The sequence below is a fragment of the Lutra lutra genome, chromosome 18 (genome assembly GCF_902655055.1).
Source record: "Lutra lutra chromosome 18, mLutLut1.2, whole genome shotgun sequence".
In the NCBI taxonomy this organism is placed as follows: domain Eukaryota; kingdom Metazoa; phylum Chordata; class Mammalia; order Carnivora; family Mustelidae; genus Lutra; species Lutra lutra.
The window spans coordinates 25,526,959-25,543,496 of NC_062295.1; the positions used below are offsets into that span (position 1 = coordinate 25,526,959).

Below are 16,538 nucleotides of genomic sequence, written 5' to 3' on the forward strand. Positions count from 1 at the left end.
CAGGTCATTAACTTGGGGTCCTGGGATAGAGCCCCACGTTGGGCTCTGCACTGAATGTGGAGTCTATTGTCCCTCTCCCTTGCTCCCCCTTCTCCCCCCGCCTCTCTCTCCAATAAATAAGTTGTTGTTTTAAGCAACACAGCACAACCATGTAACTACTTTTGAGTAATGAGATTAATATGTGGTAAAAACTTACTTTTTATAGGCTCAGAAGTGTGACTCATTATGTGATCTACATTTTACATTTCTTAAGGCTCCAGCTTTTTAGATGAATGAGAAAAACTGAAGGGGCTATCTAACCGTTGAACCTTCCTACTCAAGATGCAGCTAAACGAACATTCCCACTGAGTAGGATTTTCAACCTCAAACACTGTCGAAGCTGGAGATAAAGTGTCAACCTCATTGGCTAAAAATTATCTTCTGGGCCTTCAAGTTTAGACCATCTTCATGAAACAACGAACTTCACCGGGTGCGTGAAGTCAGTGAGAATGCCACCCCAAGGACCAGCAGCAGAGCAGCAACTCATTCCAGCGTGACAGAAAGTGTGTTCCCAAGACACCCAGCAGGAACACTTCTTCTGACACTGTGAGGGAGTTTGACTTTGCAATTTCCATTAATTATTTTTAAATGGGCCATTTCTGAGAAGCTGCATTAGCAGTGAACTGTTGTACTTATAAAACCCGTCTGGGCCTGTTCAAATACAAACTCCTTCAGTTAAAAACTTGCGTCCACAAAATACAACCACGTTAATTTTGAGTGAAACCCCAATTTGTATTCTACAACATCTCTTCTGAAGTAGATTTTAGAAGACTTGCATATTGTCCATTTAAGTGTTTATGTACCAAAATAATTGTATTCAATTACTTCCCAAATCACGAAGACTTATCTGGTGTCCGTCGGAACAGGCCCTGTTCTAAGCGCCCCTCGCGGGACTTACTTCGTCCTGCTGAGAACTCCCCGGAGCACTACACAGGGGCAGAGGAAAGGGAGGGAGCCTGGAAGCGGTCTAGAAACACACGCCGTCATTCATTAAAAAATAAAGAGTGCTTTTATTGATTACGTGTAATTCCACTCTGTTAACATATATTATAAACTTTAAGGGTCAGAAACCGATGATACTATGTTATTCTTTACCGGGAATCATGAAGGTTATGACCGCATGGTCAGTGAGAACCGCTCAGTCCTGGGTCACCCCAAAGCTACTTCCGGATACTCAGGGTCATCGTCCAAGCTATGGATTAGGCCACACGTCTCATTAAGTCAGAATAGGACGTTAGGTTTTCTTCAACAAACACTTCCTTTTTGTCATATCCTCCTAGATGTCTCCTGTTATAACGTACAAAGTCTGTCTCCCCACGGACTTGCCTCGGATCACCGGCAGGCCGGACAGTCCGGGGCACGAGACAGCAGCAAAACGCTCCTCTGCCCTCACCATCTTGGATTTTTCATTCTTGCCCGAAACCCCACCTTATGACTAAAACTGAGCGAGCCCCGCAGCGTACTACCTATCAGAAGGGTGTGTCTGTGTACACATGAGCACAAGGACAGACAATGTCAGAGTCTGAGCACGAGCCTGGCGGACCAGAGAGGAGGGACTGAGGGGAGAGCGCGCTGTAGTGTTGAGCTGCGGAGCCTGTCGGGCGTCACTCCAGCTTCTCCTCTCCTTCCTCCACGTCTTTCAGGCTGAGCACTTCCAGGGAGCCTCTGCCCTTCGTCTCCTTTTTTATCAGCTCGTCGATTTCCCTGAAGCAGCCCGGGTCAACCAGACACACCTGAAACACCAACACAGCTGCTCACCTCGGGAAGACAGAGCGACACAGCACCACCGTCCCGGGGACAAACGCGCACTTTCCGAGTGTGCCTGCTGCTCGGCCTCTACAGCGCAAGAGCCAAGACCACGCAGCGGCACCGGACCGGGTTCGAGTCCAGCCTGTCTTCCCCCACCCCCCCAGGTTTTATTTAAATTCTCGTCAGCACAGTGCACTGCTGGGTTCAGAATTCGGGGATTCACGGCTTACACAGTAACATCTCGCGCTCATCGTAACAAGTGCCCTCGGTACCCACCCTCATCCAGCGCCATCATCCCTGTCTGTCTTCTCTCCTCACCAAGAGTCCCTTATGGTTTGCTTCCCTCCGCTGTTGTCTCTCTCCCCCCTTCACGTTCATGTTTTGTTTCCTGGATTCCACATGTGCGTGAAATCATGTATCTGACTTTCTCGGACTCATCTGGCTCAGCGTGACGGTCTCTAGCTCCGGCCACGCTGCTGCAGATGGCCCGTCTCGTTTGCACTGATGGCTGCACCACGGTCTGCTGCACATGGACACCGCAACCTCTTTCTCCCTTCAGCAGCTGATGGACACTCGGGCTCTCTGCGTAGTGTGGCTGTGGCTGCTGCTGCTGTAAACATCGGGGTGCATGTACCTCTTCATTCAGTGTTTCTGTATCCTCTGGGTAAACACCTAGTACGCCAGTCGCTGGATGCAGGTAGCCAGAGCAGCCTCTGTCTCTAAGTGCGCGTGTGAGCCCCGGGCACAGGCGTCCGCTCCCTGCCTGAGGACGTCTCTGGATTCCTTGGCTATAAAGTGAATTGGACTAGAATACTATGGTTCTTTTGCACTGAAATTTAGCATGAACCTTTAAAGTTCTGCGAAAGCACCGCTTTTTATGGACATCTGAAGGAGAAAAAGCTCGAAGGCCCATTTAGAAATCACATGTGAAGTTCTGAAAAGGTCTGAGAACTTCAAAATGTCAGCCGTGCTGTTCCACGTTGCGGGGACACGCAACGATCCGTCCAGAGCTCATTTACGTGGGAACTCTTGCAGAACCTCAAGGCATGAATTTGCAGACAACAGACCCTATACTGTGTCTGACAGCGTGGGGTGAGGACCTAAGATGCAAGGTTTCTGTTGCTTCTACAAAATGCCCTGTGGTAAGGGGTGCCTGGGTGGCTCAGGCGGTTGAGCATCTGACCCTTGGTTTTGTCTCTGATTGTGAACTCAGGGCTGTGGGACTGAGGGGGGTCTGCTCCGAACTGAAAAGGGAGGCTGCTTGAGATTCTCCCTCTGCCCCCCCAAACCCTCTCACATAAATGCATCTTCAAAAAGAAAAAAAAATTCTGTGGTAAATAAGACTGCCCAACTTTTAGTCTTATTTCCAATTTCCCTAACAGAACACTCCCTGTAAAACCGTCTCTCCTCCAAAATGAGCGCGGACTTAACAACAACAAAATCCCAAGTGTGCTGAACTACAACTTAGTTTTACTTAGACCTTGACATTCTTACTTTATTCTGTGTCAGAGGTCTTGGCAATGTCTTATCGTTCACACCCTCGAAGTGTCTGTTACGCGCTTAGGACCACAGAACGGACGACTGTGGTAAGACGGAAGCGAGGGAACAAGAGTGTGTTCATCTTACAATCTCTAACTGCTGGCCGTAGTCCTCGCTCTCCACGACCTTGATCAGGGGCTTGAGCTTTTCTTTCAGCTTCTTCCCTTCGTTCACTGGGAGAAGGAACCGGAGCCTCATGTGGGCACGTTCGATCTGCATTTTCTCCTTTAACTGCTTTATCACCTCCAAAGCCTAGGGAGACAAAACGGACAACGAGGGCCATTTCGCTGCTGCTTCTGCTGCATTTCTTTGTAAGGGATTCAGAACCGAGCAGGTTCTATCTGGCTGAATCGGGCGACAGTCCTTAGGACACAGAGAACAGGAGCAACTGTAGGAAAAAAGTGATAAATTGGGACTTAACGAAGACAAACCTTTGGGTTTCATAAAACGGTCAAGAAGTGGAAAGACAACCCAGTGAAGAGAAGACACACGCAGGTCGCACGTCTGATGAGGCACCAGCATCCAGAACACGTACAGGATGCTTACGACTGGATGATGAGACACAGATCGTTAAGAAAGGGTCAAAGGACGCAGACCGTGCTTTCTCCACTGAGGACTAGGGTCAATACCACATGAGAGTATGCTGAAATCGCAGGTATCAGGGAGATGCAAACCAAACCCAGAAGATACACCCAGGACGGCTCTAGTAGAAAAGGTGGATTAATTACAAACATCCTCAAAGACGTGGAGAAACTGGAACCCCTGAGCACGGGCTGTGGGGAATGTAAAATGTCTCCGCTCTTTCAGAAAATGGCTCGGCAGTTCCTCAAAGTTCAATATAGCCACCGTATGACCCAGTAATTGCACTTCTGGGTACAGAGAAACGCAAACATGTACACACAAAAACGTACACACAGGATTTCGTAGCAGTGTTATTCAGAATAGCTAAAAAGTAGAAACCACCCAAATATCCACCAACAAAACACGGTATTTCCACACAACGGTTACTACTGAGTCCTAAAAAGGAATGAGCACTGACGTACGGTAACAGGTATGAACCTTCAGAGGCCGCTTGATTCCATTCCTACGAAGCGTCTGGAACAGAAAGGTCCGCAGAGACAAAAATTTGCCAAACGCTTGTGAGAGGCAGGAAAGGAGTGACTGCTAATGGCGACAGGGTTTCCTCTGGGCGGTGACAGAAATGTTCTCAAACTAGGTGACGGGGAAGGACGCACAAACTTTGTGAACATGCCACTGAATTACACCCTATAAAAAGATGACTTTTTTGCGTGGCACATGAAATATGTGTAAATAAAAAAATACAAAATACAGAGCTGAAATGACTCTTTAGAAATCCAAGTTCCGGGGTGCCTGGGCCGCTCAGTCAGTGAAGAATCGGACTCTTGGCTTTGGCTCAGGTCATGGTTTCACGTTTGTGGGATCCAGCCCTGTGGTGGGCTCTTCGCTCAGTGTGGAGTCTGCTAGAGACCCTCCCCCTCTCCCTCTGTCCCTCCCCCAGCTCGTGCGCATACTCTCTCCTATAAATAAATACATCTTTAAAAAAACCCAAGTTTTATCTCTAAAAGACTGATTTGGAAAGAAAGAGGAGAGCCGTAGTACGTCTGTGCTTTGTTAAAATAGAACTCCACTCCTCCTCCCTATAACCCCTCACTTCCCTGCCCTCCCCAAAACCTCTGCCCCACTGCTTCTAAGTAGTGTCGTGTTCCGGACCATTTCAATGTTTTCTCGGGAGGAAACGGACGTTTATTTGGATACTTTGACACTGAAAACCACTCACCTGCTGTTTTGTACTCTTATTGGCTTTGACCGAGTAGTGGATGTCCTTCATGGCTCTCTCAATCAGGATGGCCGTGTACGGTCTCTTCGTCTCAGGGTTCACACACTTGTCGGCGACGATGGTTGCGATGTCCCTGAACATCTGCTCCAGCTGCGTCTGCCGCTCTTTGTCTGACACCTGGACCTCCCCTTTACTCAAAATCTAGAAAACCCAACAGATTTAAAAGAACAAAGTTTTCACTGTAGGTTACCTGTGAACTAAGCACAGGAATCAACAACTTGGGGAGGAACGAGCCCCAGTCGGGCTTTGAGCTGCGCCCGCAGGAGACCCTGGATTAACCTGTGCCGCCAGATCTCATATTTAGGTGGGGACAGGGGAAAGGGCAACACGGCACAAGTCGTCAGCGGTGAAAACCTCGAAGAGAAATTATACCTTCAGGTACGTCACGCTGGAAATACAGAAACGGACAAAGCGCAGCAGATCAGAAGAAAACTTAACTTCGGGGCGAGGCAAGATCGCGCGTCCTGGATTACTGCAAAGGGCCACAGCGTAAAACCCCAAATGATGCGACGGAGAAGCGCAGAGAAGCTCACAGGCAGTTCCCGAGGAGACAGACGGTCACCGTGGCAGCGCCAACGTCAGTCGCCGCCGCCCCGTCGGAGTCACGCGAGTAAGAACCCGAACACAAGAGACCAGCGCTGCGGCGCCGCGCTCGAGGGGAGCCGTTCGCAGCCCGGCGGGCACGAAATCTGGGGCAGCCACGGGGGGACGGGACGGGGCTGCTCGCAAGGTTAGCAGCGGAAACCCCGCGAGACCGAGACCCGCACAGCGCAACGCCGCGAGCAAACTGTCCTGAGGACCCGCGCGGCCGCCTTGCAGACCCGAGCCGCGCCCCGACGGGTAAGGCAGGGCGGCCCGTATCCCGTCCGTCAGGGCGCAGGCTCGCGGGACGGGACTCGGCCGTGGGAAGACGAGTCCTGCCACCTGCAGTGACAAGGACAGGCCCGGACGGACAATGCTCAGGAAGCGGGGGAAGGACGAGCGCCGCGTAGCCTCACTGCGCGCGGAACGGGGGACAGTCACAGCGGACTCCAACAGTGAGTCTGCGGGGACTAGGGGCCGCACACAACGGGGACAGCGGCTAAAGGTCTGACATCCGGGTACAAGAGACGTCCCAGAGCCGACAGGGACACCAGGCACGGGCCCAGCAGGACCGCAGCGGCACTGCCGGTGGACAGGCGGGGACCGGGACAGGCGGGGACTGCGACACGCGGGGACCGGGACAGGCGGGGACTGCGACAGGCGGGGACCGGGACAGGCGGGGACCGGGACAGGCGGGGACCGCGCCGACCACGCGGACCACCGGACACGAACGCCACCGCACAGAGCTTGCGGGGGCACCTGGGGGCTCGGGCCACTGCGGTCCGACCCCTACTCATCTCGGGTCACGCTGCGCTCTGCTCCCGGCGCAGACCCGCTCAGGCAGCCCCAGCCCCCGCCACGCCCCGCTCAAAGCAAAGTCCCGGACCCGGCCGAAGCCCTGCCGGTGCGGCCCGCGCGGCGAGGACGTGGCGGCGGCCGCGGCTCACCTGCTTGCAGACCTCGGTCTGGTCGTCCGTCCCGAACGCGCTCAGCAGGTCCTCCTTCCGGGCCACCTGCCCCTTGGACACGTTCACGAACACCGAGTGCGTCTGCAGCACCTCGTCCAGGTCCTTCTCGCTGCCGACGGCGGGACACGCGCTGCGTCAACGTCCGGACGCCGCGACCCACCCGGCCGCCCCCCGCGCGCGCTCCGAACCCCGAACCGCGGCCGCCGCCCCGCTCCTCCCCGGGCGCGAGCCGGAGGCGCCGAACCGGGCGGGGGTCCCGGTGCCCGACGGCGGCGGCGGGGACCCTGCGCCCGCGGACCCGGCCGACCCCGGCGACACCAGGGGCGACACCAGCGGCTCCACGAGCCCTTCGGAACCGGCCCCCCCCGCCCCGCCCCGCCCCGCCCGGCCGGCCGCGGGCACTCACACGCCGCTGCGCCAGCTGACCACTTTGTTGCGGTAGCACGCGATCTCGAAGCGCTTCCCCGCGCGCTTCATGCGCACCACCGCCACGTTGGTCAGGCGGATCTGGTTGGTGGGCGTGAAGATGGACATGGCCGCCGCGCGCAGACCCCGCCGGGCCGCCGGCCTGAGGACCACCCGCGCTCGCTGTGGAGACCCGGGCCTCGCGGATCCGCCACCGTCCCACACCCGGCTGACCTACTGCGCAGGCGTCGGGCGTGCCGGAAGTCGGGGGAAAGGGAGCAACAACGCATGCGCGCTGCGGCCTTTACGACGTCGTTCCGCAGCCGACAAGCGAGGCTCTCTTCCTTCACATAATACACTTCCGCCAATGAGCTACGCCGCCCTGATTGGGTAGTGCACGGGCTGTTTCCGCAACCGGGCGGAAACGTAGCGTCCGCCCCTCTTGGTTCCGCAGAGCTCGGGGCCACCCTACCTTAACTCTTTTTTGCGGGAAAACTAAGATAAAGTTGAGAAAAAAGGATGACGAATCCCCGCGAGCCCGTCGCCCCGCTTCAACGATGATCAACGCTCTGCCGGTCCTGTGTCCTTCTCCCCCTTTTTTCGTTGGGGTAAATTACAGCCAGTTGCGTTAGCTTTAAGTGCGTCCGTGTCTACTCCTTCCAGGCGCGCCCGGCAAGATCAGCCAATCGCCGGTCCACAACCACAGTCCCCGAAACGAGCCCTTTCTGTGGTCGCTGCGTTCCCACCGAGGACCGGCCGCGGCCGGGCACGCCGTCGGACGGACGCTGCTCTCTCCGGGATCGTGTCTCTCGCTGGAGTCTCTCCCCGGCGCCACGCCTCCCTGGCCCGCCCCCTCTGGACACGCCCCTTGCGCCTCCGCACCAATTCGGGAGCGTCACCCGGAGCCGTGGGCGGTGCTTCCCTCGGGGCCCGCCCCTTCCCGTCGGAGCCAATCCCGACACCCCGGCGACCGGCATGGCGGCCCCCAGCGCTGAGGCGTCGGAGCGCGTTGGCCGCGCTTCAGGGTAGTTCGGCGGCCTCCGTGTCCGCGCGCCGGCGCCGGGCTCTCCCGGTCTGCGGTCCCGGGGTCTGTGCGCCGCGGGCCGGGCTCTGAGGAGCATGGGTAAGGGCCCTCCGGCGGGCGGCACTAGTGCGGCGGGAGGAGGGAGGAAGCCGCGTCCCCGGTGTGTTTCCCCGCGGAGCGCGGCGCTCCGGCCCGTGCTTCGGCGCTTGCTGCCGCCGGCGGGGACCGCTGACCCCGGGGGGGGGGGACCGGGCTTGCCCCCGCGGGGCTCGGGATGGGCCTGGAGGGGACCAAGCGTCCGACCTGAGTCCCGCGCGGGCGAAGCGCCGGCTCTCCTCCCCGCGTGCGCCGGGCCCTCGGCGCTTCCCTCGCGGGGCGCCGACCCCGACCCCGCCGCCCGCCTTCCGGGCTCGTCCTCTGTCCCGCGTGCGGGTCCCACCCGGAGGCTCGGCCTGTTTCCGCGCTGCGGGAGGGGCGGTGCGAGGGCGGCGGACCCCGTGCGGGCGGCGGGGTGTCCGAGGCGGGAAGCTCCTTGGAAGGAGCGCCGCGCAGGCCGCGCGCGGGGTGTCAGCGTCGCGGGCTCCGAGCGTCGTGTCCCGCGTGCGCGTCGTCCGTGCGGTGTCCTGTCGCCCCCGGTGCGCGCGTCCGTGCGGTGTCCTGTCGCCCCCGGTGCGCGCGTCCGTGCGGTGACCTGTCGCTCCCCGTGCGCGCGGTCGGTGCGGTGTCCTGTCGTGTCCCGCGTGCGCGCGTCCTTGCGGTGTCCTGTCGTGTCCCGGTGCGCGCGGTCCGTGCGGTGTCCTGTCGCTCCCCGTGCGCGCGTCCGTGCGGTGTCCTGTCGCCCCCGGTGCGCGCGTCCGTGCGGTGTCCTGTCGCTCCCCGTGCGCGCGGTCCGTGCGGTGTCCTGTCGTGTCCCGCGTGCGCGCGTCCGTGCGGTGTCCTGTCGTGTCCCGCGTGCGCGCGTCCGTGCGGTGTCCTGCCGCCCCCGGTGCGGGCCGCGCCGCTTCTGTTGGTGTCCGACCCGGTCCGTGAAGGCGAAGGTCGGGTTCCGTTTGTGTCCTTGCGGCTGGGGTGAGCCGCGTTGTGCGCTCCCAGTCAGGTCACTCGTGCGTGTCGCTCCGATGCAGATCCCGCGGGCGCCTGGGACTCCGCGTCGCCCTGGGTCTCGCTGTGGACAAACAGGTTTTACGTGTACGTGGGCTTGGCCTGTGGCATCAGCCTGTGGATTTGCTTCCAGATCGTCATCAGGAGGCGGGTAAGCGGTTCCTTCTTACGGGGAGCACAGAGGGGCCGGATTCGCGCAGGGCATCAGGGCCGGTTCTCTCGGGGTTCGGGAGAGCTGAGAGGAGCCTGCACTTTCCGTGTGGTGTCTAGACTTTTTTTTTTATGCCTAAAGAATTTATTCTCGTTTTTAGAGTCCAAGTTACTATGGACTAAGTTAAATACGTATGTTTTGAGGGGCTGTGGGTGTCTCGCTCTCGAGTTACAGGAAGACTCCGTAGTTGAAAAGTAAACTTGTAAAAAAAGAATCTCCTCCGTGTCTCCAAAGGGCAGGTATCTCCTCCTTCCTCACCCCTAACTCAGGATCAGTGCGTAGTTCCTGCTGTCCCTTCGCTGAAGCCCGCCTCACCGGGGTGTATGCGCGGTTTTTCCTGGAGGGAGTGGGGTCTTCATAGTCTCAACAAGCCTGGGTCCGGCCTTTCAGGGATCCAACTGTATACCCACTGGTCTTTATTGAGGAGGACACCAGAGGGATCAGGAGAAGAGTAAAGTCCGTAGGTGTCTGCTAGTTTTCATCCCTGTTGAAGTTGGGAGAGGATTTGGACCTGATGGACTTTGTGTACTTGTTTGTCTTCAAGGACAAGAGCTCCCAGGAGAAATCTGTTCCAAAAGCAAGCCGGGATTTGGGGACAGAAGGTTCTATCTCTCTTCAAAGGAAGGAGGTGTCCGTGTCCGGAGTGAAGATTTTCTATGGTTCCCAGACTGGAACCGCGAAGGTGAGAACCTCATGCGGTGCTTTTCCTTGGGTTTCCTGATCTTGTACAAGATGCCTTGAAAGTGTCCACTAACAGCGAACGGAATTGGTCTTCTAATTTTTTTTCATCTTCTTTTTTCCCTTTTCCAGTTTACATTTTTCCTTTCTGGGGTGCTAGGTGGGTTTTTATTCCTTGGGCCCAGTTCCAGCGGGTTGGTGGTGTCAGGTGGTCACTGTGGCGAAGGGTCTCCGTTCTGAAGGTTACCTCTGCCTCCGCAGAACGGAGGTCTAAGCCTGTTACTGATGGTGCGCGTAGAAGTAGGGGACAGTGAAAAGACCATGTCCGCAGTGGTGTCCCGGGTGCGGCCTGACTTTCACAACTTCACACGTCCACTTAGTAAAGTGTATTTTGTTTAATAGCGTTAAGTGGTTGACCATAGATACTGAATAGTGTTTAAAGTAGATACGTGCTGCAGACGCATACACTGCCGGCTTCCTCGTTAGGGAGGCCACAACTGGTCAGAGGATTCTAAGGTGGACGTGAAAATGAAGTTTAAGAAAAAAGTCAGTGTCCAGATATTTTTGTTGGACTGAAGAGGGGTGCACTGCCCTCCTGTGGACATTTGCAGAGTAGTATCTCTTGGTTTTGCTGAAGTGCAGCGAAGGGTCTATGTTCCACTTCTTAGTTGAGGGTCCCGTAATGCCAAGTTCAGCTGTAAGCAACAGAGGTAGGAAACCGGCAGGAAGGTGAAAAAGGCATCTGAGCAGCCGAAACGAAGTCCTTTTATGTTATTTATAGAAGATCTCATTCATAGCCTCTCTCGTGTGTGTTTTTAATGTTTTCTAGAAGATCACATCTGCACTCGCGGGTTGTCCCACGTCCAGGCGTGAGGAAGGTTCATAATGAAAAGTGCTCTCTAGTGAATCTCCTCTGAGCTGTTCCGTATTTTTGGTTCCTGTGATGGCTGTTTTTTTAACCTGTGTGTGCTGTGTTTCTAGATTTTCGATGTTAAAGTTACCGATTCTGATAGTAATTAACACAGACATTCCTCAGGTCTCACTGGCTTTATTGCGGGCCACCTCTTTGCTGATATGGGTTAGACGACCCTCCTTGAAGCTGAGCCATTGGAGTTTCTTTACTCTGCTTTCACACTGAACGGGTTCATGTCTGGGTAGGGGAGATCAGCTTTTCCTTACAACTTCGAAGGTGTCACCTTACTATCAGAGCTGGTCTCCTCATTCCTTTGTCGATGACGTAACTTCTTTTGTTTCTGGAAGCTTTTAGAATCAATGCTTTGTCCTTGATGTTTCAAACTTTTTTTAAGGTTTTACTTGTTTTTTTGAGAGAGAGCGAGCGCGCTCACGAGCAGAGGGAAAGGAGAAGCAGGCTCCCCGCTGAGCAAGGAGCCCAGTGTGAGGCTCAATCCCAGGACCCCAGGATCATGACCCAAGCCCCAAGGCAGACGCTTAGCCGATGGAGTGACCCAAGTACCCCTGTGTTTGGAACTTTTTTGAGGCGGTGTCTAAATTGGCTCTTTTTTTTAGCTGTTGTGCTGGACACTTGGGCTCTTTTGAGGATTTGTGAGCATTTCTGTTAAGATTTCTTGGGAAAAATTTTTCCCCCTCCATTTTATTTAATTTTTTTTCTTTCTGGGACTCTTGTTGGTTGAATGTTAGAGCTTTTGGATGGCTTCTTTGTCTTAAATCTTTCCTCTTTTGTAACTTTTTCTTTCTTCTCTGGGTTGTGAGATTTCAATTCCAGACCTTCTTTTTTGAATGTTTAATTTTTCTCTATTATGTTTTTAGTTGCAGAAACACCACTTTTTTTCAGTTTTCATATTATCTTATTAGTAATTTGAGAAAATGACTCCGTAGGGGCACCTGAGTGACTCAGTTGGTTAAGGATCTGTCTTTGGCTCAGGTAGTGATTCCAGGGTCCTGGGATCGAGCCCAGCATTGGGCTCCCTGTTCAGCGGGGAGTCTGCTTCTCCCTCTGCCTCGTGGCTCCCCCTGCTTGTGCTCACTTTTTCTCTCTCTCTCAAATAAATGAAATCTTAAAAAAAAAAGAGTGTATGTCAATGAATTTACTTTTTCTGTTTCCCGATTTGTCTGCTTTCTCACTTTTTCTGTTGCTGCTATTTCTCCTTCCTGCTGCTTGTTCTTAAGCTCTTCTTAGTGATCCGCGGCTTTCTGTTAGTATAGAAGAGAGACCGATGGCGTAGCTGTTGTGGATTTTCTCTGGTACTGTGTGCACGGGTTTGTGCTCTCTAATTACAGATTTCCTGTGCATCGTGGGTCGGGGCAAGCCACGTTTCCTATTGGCCACACATCTCCCTCCTACTACCACGTCAGTTTTTTTTGTTTTTGTTTCTTAAGAATAAAGCTCCTTGAAAGCGTCTGCGCCCCTAACTTCACCTCTCTAATTTTCCTCTGCCTGTTGGCCTTGGGCCGCTCTTGTGAGGCTTGCACATCCTGACGTGTTCCCAGTGACTTCCGTGTTGCTCAGTAATTCTCACTCTTCGTCTGCCTTGACGCTGTTCTCTCCTCCTCAGCGAAGGCTAGTCTTCCTCACCATTTGCAGACTTCTCCTCATCTTCTTCTTCTTTTTTTTTTTTAAAGATTTTTTTTTTCAATTTTTTAAAATTTATTTGACAGATCACAAGTAGGCAGAGGCAGGCAGAGAGAGACAGGAGGAGGAGGCAGGCTCCCTGCTGAGCAGAGAGCCCGATGTGGGGCTTGATCCCAGGACCCTGAGATCATGACCTGAGCCGAAGGCAGAGGCTTTAACCACTGAGCCACCCAGGCGCCCCTTCTCCTCATCTTCTTGACCTTCCCGGGGTCCTGGGATCATGACTTAGCCGAAGGCACAGGCTTAACTGGTTGAGCCGCCCAGGCATCCCAGTGAACTCCCATTTTTTTTCCCCACGTAGAACCCTTACCATTTCAGCAAACGGCAACTTCATCTTTCCAGCTGTTTCCAGTTGACTAGTTAAAACAACAACGAGTCTTTGAATTCTCTTCTTTTTCCTGCTACCCGCATGCCCTTTGTAGCAAATGCTGTTTGTTCTACTTTCAGAATGGATCCAGCTGCCGACCGCGTCTCAGCACTCTGGCTCACGGCACCCTCTGCCTTTGTCTGGGTCACTGCGGTCCCCTCCCTGCTGGCCGGTCCCCTTCATTCAGTGCTGCTCAGCCCCTCCCCTGGCCTCAGTGTCCTCTCAGCTCGGCAACTTCGAAAACTTACGTGAAATCACGTTCCCTTCAGCTTAAAACCCAGCACTGACCTCCTCGTTCACTTAGAGTGAATCCGAGCCCTCCCAGTGGCCGCAGGCCCTCGCCTCCGATTCTCCACCGTCTCTTTTACCTCCTGTCCTTGGTCCTCACGTCTCCAGTCCTGTTGACCTCCTTGCCAAGCCTGCTCCCTCCTGTGGGCCTGTTCATGTACCGTTGCTCTGCGTGGGGCAGCCTCGTGGCTTGTCTCCCACATGCTTCAGGCTCGGCTCAAGTCTGTCGCACCACATACGTGTCGTTTCTCCACACCTGCCGTCCAGTTGTGACACGAACAATGCAGAGTTTTCGTCAGACTCCACGGGTGTAAGGACGCAGTCTGCATGGCTGTCTCCGCTTCAGGGGCCAGTCCCAAGTCCCAGGGGCCACCTGTGCTTGTGACTGGACCAGCTATGAAGTCGACCCCGCAGTCCTCTCCTTAGGTTTGATCGTTTCCTAGAAGGATTCACAGAATCGGGAAATCTCTCGACTAAGTATGCTTCCCAGTTTTAGGAAGGATACAAGGCAGACGCAGACAATGGTAGACTCGCATAGGGCAAGGTTTGGTGGGGAGGGTGGCTTGGAGCTTCCATGTGCACTCTGTGCCCACCATCGCTTCAGCACAGCAGCACCCACAGACTCCCTGAGTCCTGTCAGGTGGGGGTTTTACTGGACATTTCAAATCCTAGGCCATGGACGATTGAACTCACTGGGAGCAACGGTGGTGAAAGTTCTAAGCCTTTAATCACATAGTTGGTTTTGTGGTGACCGGCCCCCAGCCTGGAGCTACCTGGGGCCTGCCTCCCCATGAGTTCTCTCATTAGCTTACCAGAGCCAGGAAGTGCCAAGTGTTTTAGGAGCTTTGTGCCAGGAACTAGGGAGAAAGACTGAATATTTATTTATTTTTTATTTCATGCACCCGTCCTGACCCTCCCTGTGTAAAATAACAATTGTCCCCATATCTGTCCTTCCCTGTCTTCTGCCCTCTTGCCCTGACTTACTTTCTTCCATAGCGCTGGTCATCACCTGACCAACTGTGTCCTTTCTCATTTCCACGTCTGCTCGTCTCTGTCCGCTAGAACGCGAGCTCCCCGCTGTAGGGACTGTGCACGTATTGTCGCTCTTGGGTGATACCGCCCAGGACGGTCTGCATGGTAGATGCCACTAAAGTAACAGACGCTCGGTGGGCCTCGCTTCCGTCCTGGGAGGTGGGGAGCCGACGGTCAGCCAGCAGGTGTTTTATCGGGGGGTGAAGGGCGGACGCTGCCTGGGCTTGGAGCGCATTTGTCCCGTCTACAGACTGCTGCTCGGTTCCTCTCTGCCCCGGGCTTCCCTCCTGGCTCCACCGTCGTGGCTGTTTCTGAGCCCAGAGTCTCTCCGGGGTTCTGTCAGGCATCGGGACTCTCCCCTCGGGGTTTCTGCTCTGTCAACCTGCTTCTGTTTGCTTTCTGTCTTCCAGAAGTGTGTCACGTTCCTCCTACGTCACATTCTCTTCCCTCCAGGATTTCTTATCACCGGATGTCTATTCTATGGCGCAAGGCACCGGATCGCCAAAAGCCCGTTTAGATTTTGTGCCGGACGTGTCCGTACAGAGTGAGAACCGCACAGCCGAACAGCTGACTTGCGGAAGTGGAAGAAGTGGGAGTAGTGTTTGTGTTGATGATGCTAAACGTTTGTCAGTGGAAAGGCTCCTCACAATAAATGCCTGTTCCTTTGGCAGCCGGCGTAAGTGAAGACTGTGCTTTGCTTCTTTAGCTTCTTGAGGACTTTATGTGATTTTTCTCTTTTTTGTTCTCTACTAGGGATTTGCCGCAAGTCTTGCTGAAGCGGTTACCTCCCTAGATCTGCCTGTGGCAGTCGTCGATCTGAAAGACTATGACCCAGATGATCATCTAGTAGAGGAGGTTGGTGATTGGGTCATGTTTTCCTTCAGTCCAGACTCTCAAGTGGGATTGGCCTGTGTTCCGGGATAAGTAGAATCTTCAGAATAAATTTAATTTTCGTGCTGAGGAATTTGAGTTGGTTGAGTGTGCAGTGTCAGAGGTGCTGAGTGTGTGGTGTGGGACCCGTCCCCCTGGCGTGAGGTCTTCCCTGTGGCAGGAGTAAGGGTGGGGAAGGGTGGTGGTTTGACGTTCCCTCCTCCCTCCTGCTACCGACCTCGTAGTCGACCGAAGGTGATTGGTGGCATGTGCTGGGCCAATGAACCACGTGTGAGCTAAGAGGTCGGAGCCACTTGGGTAGCAGAAGGAGTATGGATTGTGAAGTCAGAGAAATCTATTACCTGTGTGACGTCCCTGCGTTACTTAACATCTGCATGGGTGTAATTTCTGCACCTGAGAAATCCCCTTCCTTTTAGCTGTGCTCAGGGGAGTTTCCTTACAGTAGGGGTTCTCGGTGTGGTCCTTGTATCAGCATCTCCTGGGAACTTGCTAGAAATGCAGCCCAGCCCTGGATGTGGGACGGTAATTTGACAGGTGTTCCAGATGATTCTGAAGCTCTTAGAGCAGGGGTCGATGAACTTCTCTTAGGACGGACCAGATGGCAAACATCATCTTTTGTGCAGCCGTGGGCTATACGTAATGGATGAGTGTGGCTGTGTCCCGATAACACTGTATGAAACAGAACAGAACAAGCCGTGGGCCGGACTGGGCCGGTGGCACATCGTTTGCCAGCTGTGGCCATTTCTTTCTCCCGTAAGAGAATAGTGGGGTGCAAATGAGCGCCCTTGAATCTGCTCAGAATTACTTGTGAAAAATTATTAGCAGCCTTTCAGACTTTATTATTAATAATGGATGGCTTATAACCTACCGCGTGGCTTAGAATTTCTAAGGGGCATTCAAAGAGATGGAAACCGTGGCCGGCAGGACGGAGGCGTATTTTGTTTCCCCATGTGGATGACGGTACCGAGTGAATAAGTTATTTGACATTTAAAAAGTCTTGTTGCTTTAATTTTTTAGGTAATTTTAAAGACCTCTTCCTGTGTTTTTTCCTGATTTGGATTTTGTTCCTGTATGACAACTGGAGACCATAGGAACTACTGCTTGGGAATTGGAATGGAGTGTATCGTTAGGGGCCCTGGGGAGTATATTGGCAGGAGCAGGAGACTGGGTTTTCTCCCCATGCGTGGTGTCCTTG

At 54.2% G+C, this 16,538-nt stretch overlaps 2 protein-coding genes across 6 annotated transcripts in view; one reads left to right on the top strand and one right to left on the bottom strand.

Moving 5' to 3' along the window:
- Positions 1-1,025: 1,025 nt before the first annotated feature.
- SBDS (SBDS ribosome maturation factor) lies at positions 1,026-7,944 on the bottom strand. Of its 2 annotated transcripts, none has more exons than XM_047713089.1 (5): positions 7,375-7,944; positions 6,715-6,844; positions 5,126-5,326; positions 3,415-3,579; positions 1,026-1,772 (listed from the first exon to the last, which is right to left on the bottom strand). In XM_047713089.1, exons 1-5 carry the CDS (start codon positions 7,428-7,430, stop codon positions 1,644-1,646), a joined length of 681 nt encoding a protein of 226 aa, XP_047569045.1. In that variant the 5' UTR covers positions 7,431-7,944; the 3' UTR covers positions 1,026-1,643. The 2 variants fall into 2 exon arrangements, with proteins under 2 accessions (XP_047569045.1, XP_047569044.1); XM_047713088.1 differs by lacking the exon at positions 7,375-7,944 and adding an exon at positions 7,142-7,368.
- A 136-nt stretch (positions 7,945-8,080) lies between these two features.
- Positions 8,081-16,538, top strand: part of LOC125090423 (S-adenosyl-L-methionine-dependent tRNA 4-demethylwyosine synthase TYW1-like) — a 204,761-nt gene continuing 196,303 nt past the window's right edge. For all 4 annotated transcript variants that reach the window (XM_047713084.1, XM_047713085.1, XM_047713087.1 and 1 more), the window contains exons 1-4: positions 8,081-8,263; positions 9,289-9,416; positions 10,021-10,158; positions 15,206-15,307. In XM_047713084.1, coding sequence (XP_047569040.1) covers positions 8,260-8,263; positions 9,289-9,416; positions 10,021-10,158; positions 15,206-15,307 — 372 coding nt within the window. In that variant the 5' untranslated portion in view covers positions 8,081-8,259. The remainder of the gene's footprint in view (positions 8,264-9,288; positions 9,417-10,020; positions 10,159-15,205; positions 15,308-16,538) is intronic.

Bases quoted from the DNA above. Each gene is read 5' to 3' on its own strand.
- SBDS (XM_047713088.1), bottom strand. From the start codon at position 7,269: ATGTCCATCTTCACGCCCACCAACCAGATCCGCCTGACCAACGTGGCG. The intron at 6,845-7,141 runs GTGAGTGCCCGC...CGCCGTCGGCAG, and splicing joins GTCAGCTGGCGCAGCGGCGT to CGAGAAGGACCTGGACGAGG. The intron at 1,773-3,414 runs GTAAGATGAACA...TTGGTGTTTCAG, and splicing joins ACGGCCAGCAGTTAGAGATT to GTGTGTCTGGTTGACCCGGG.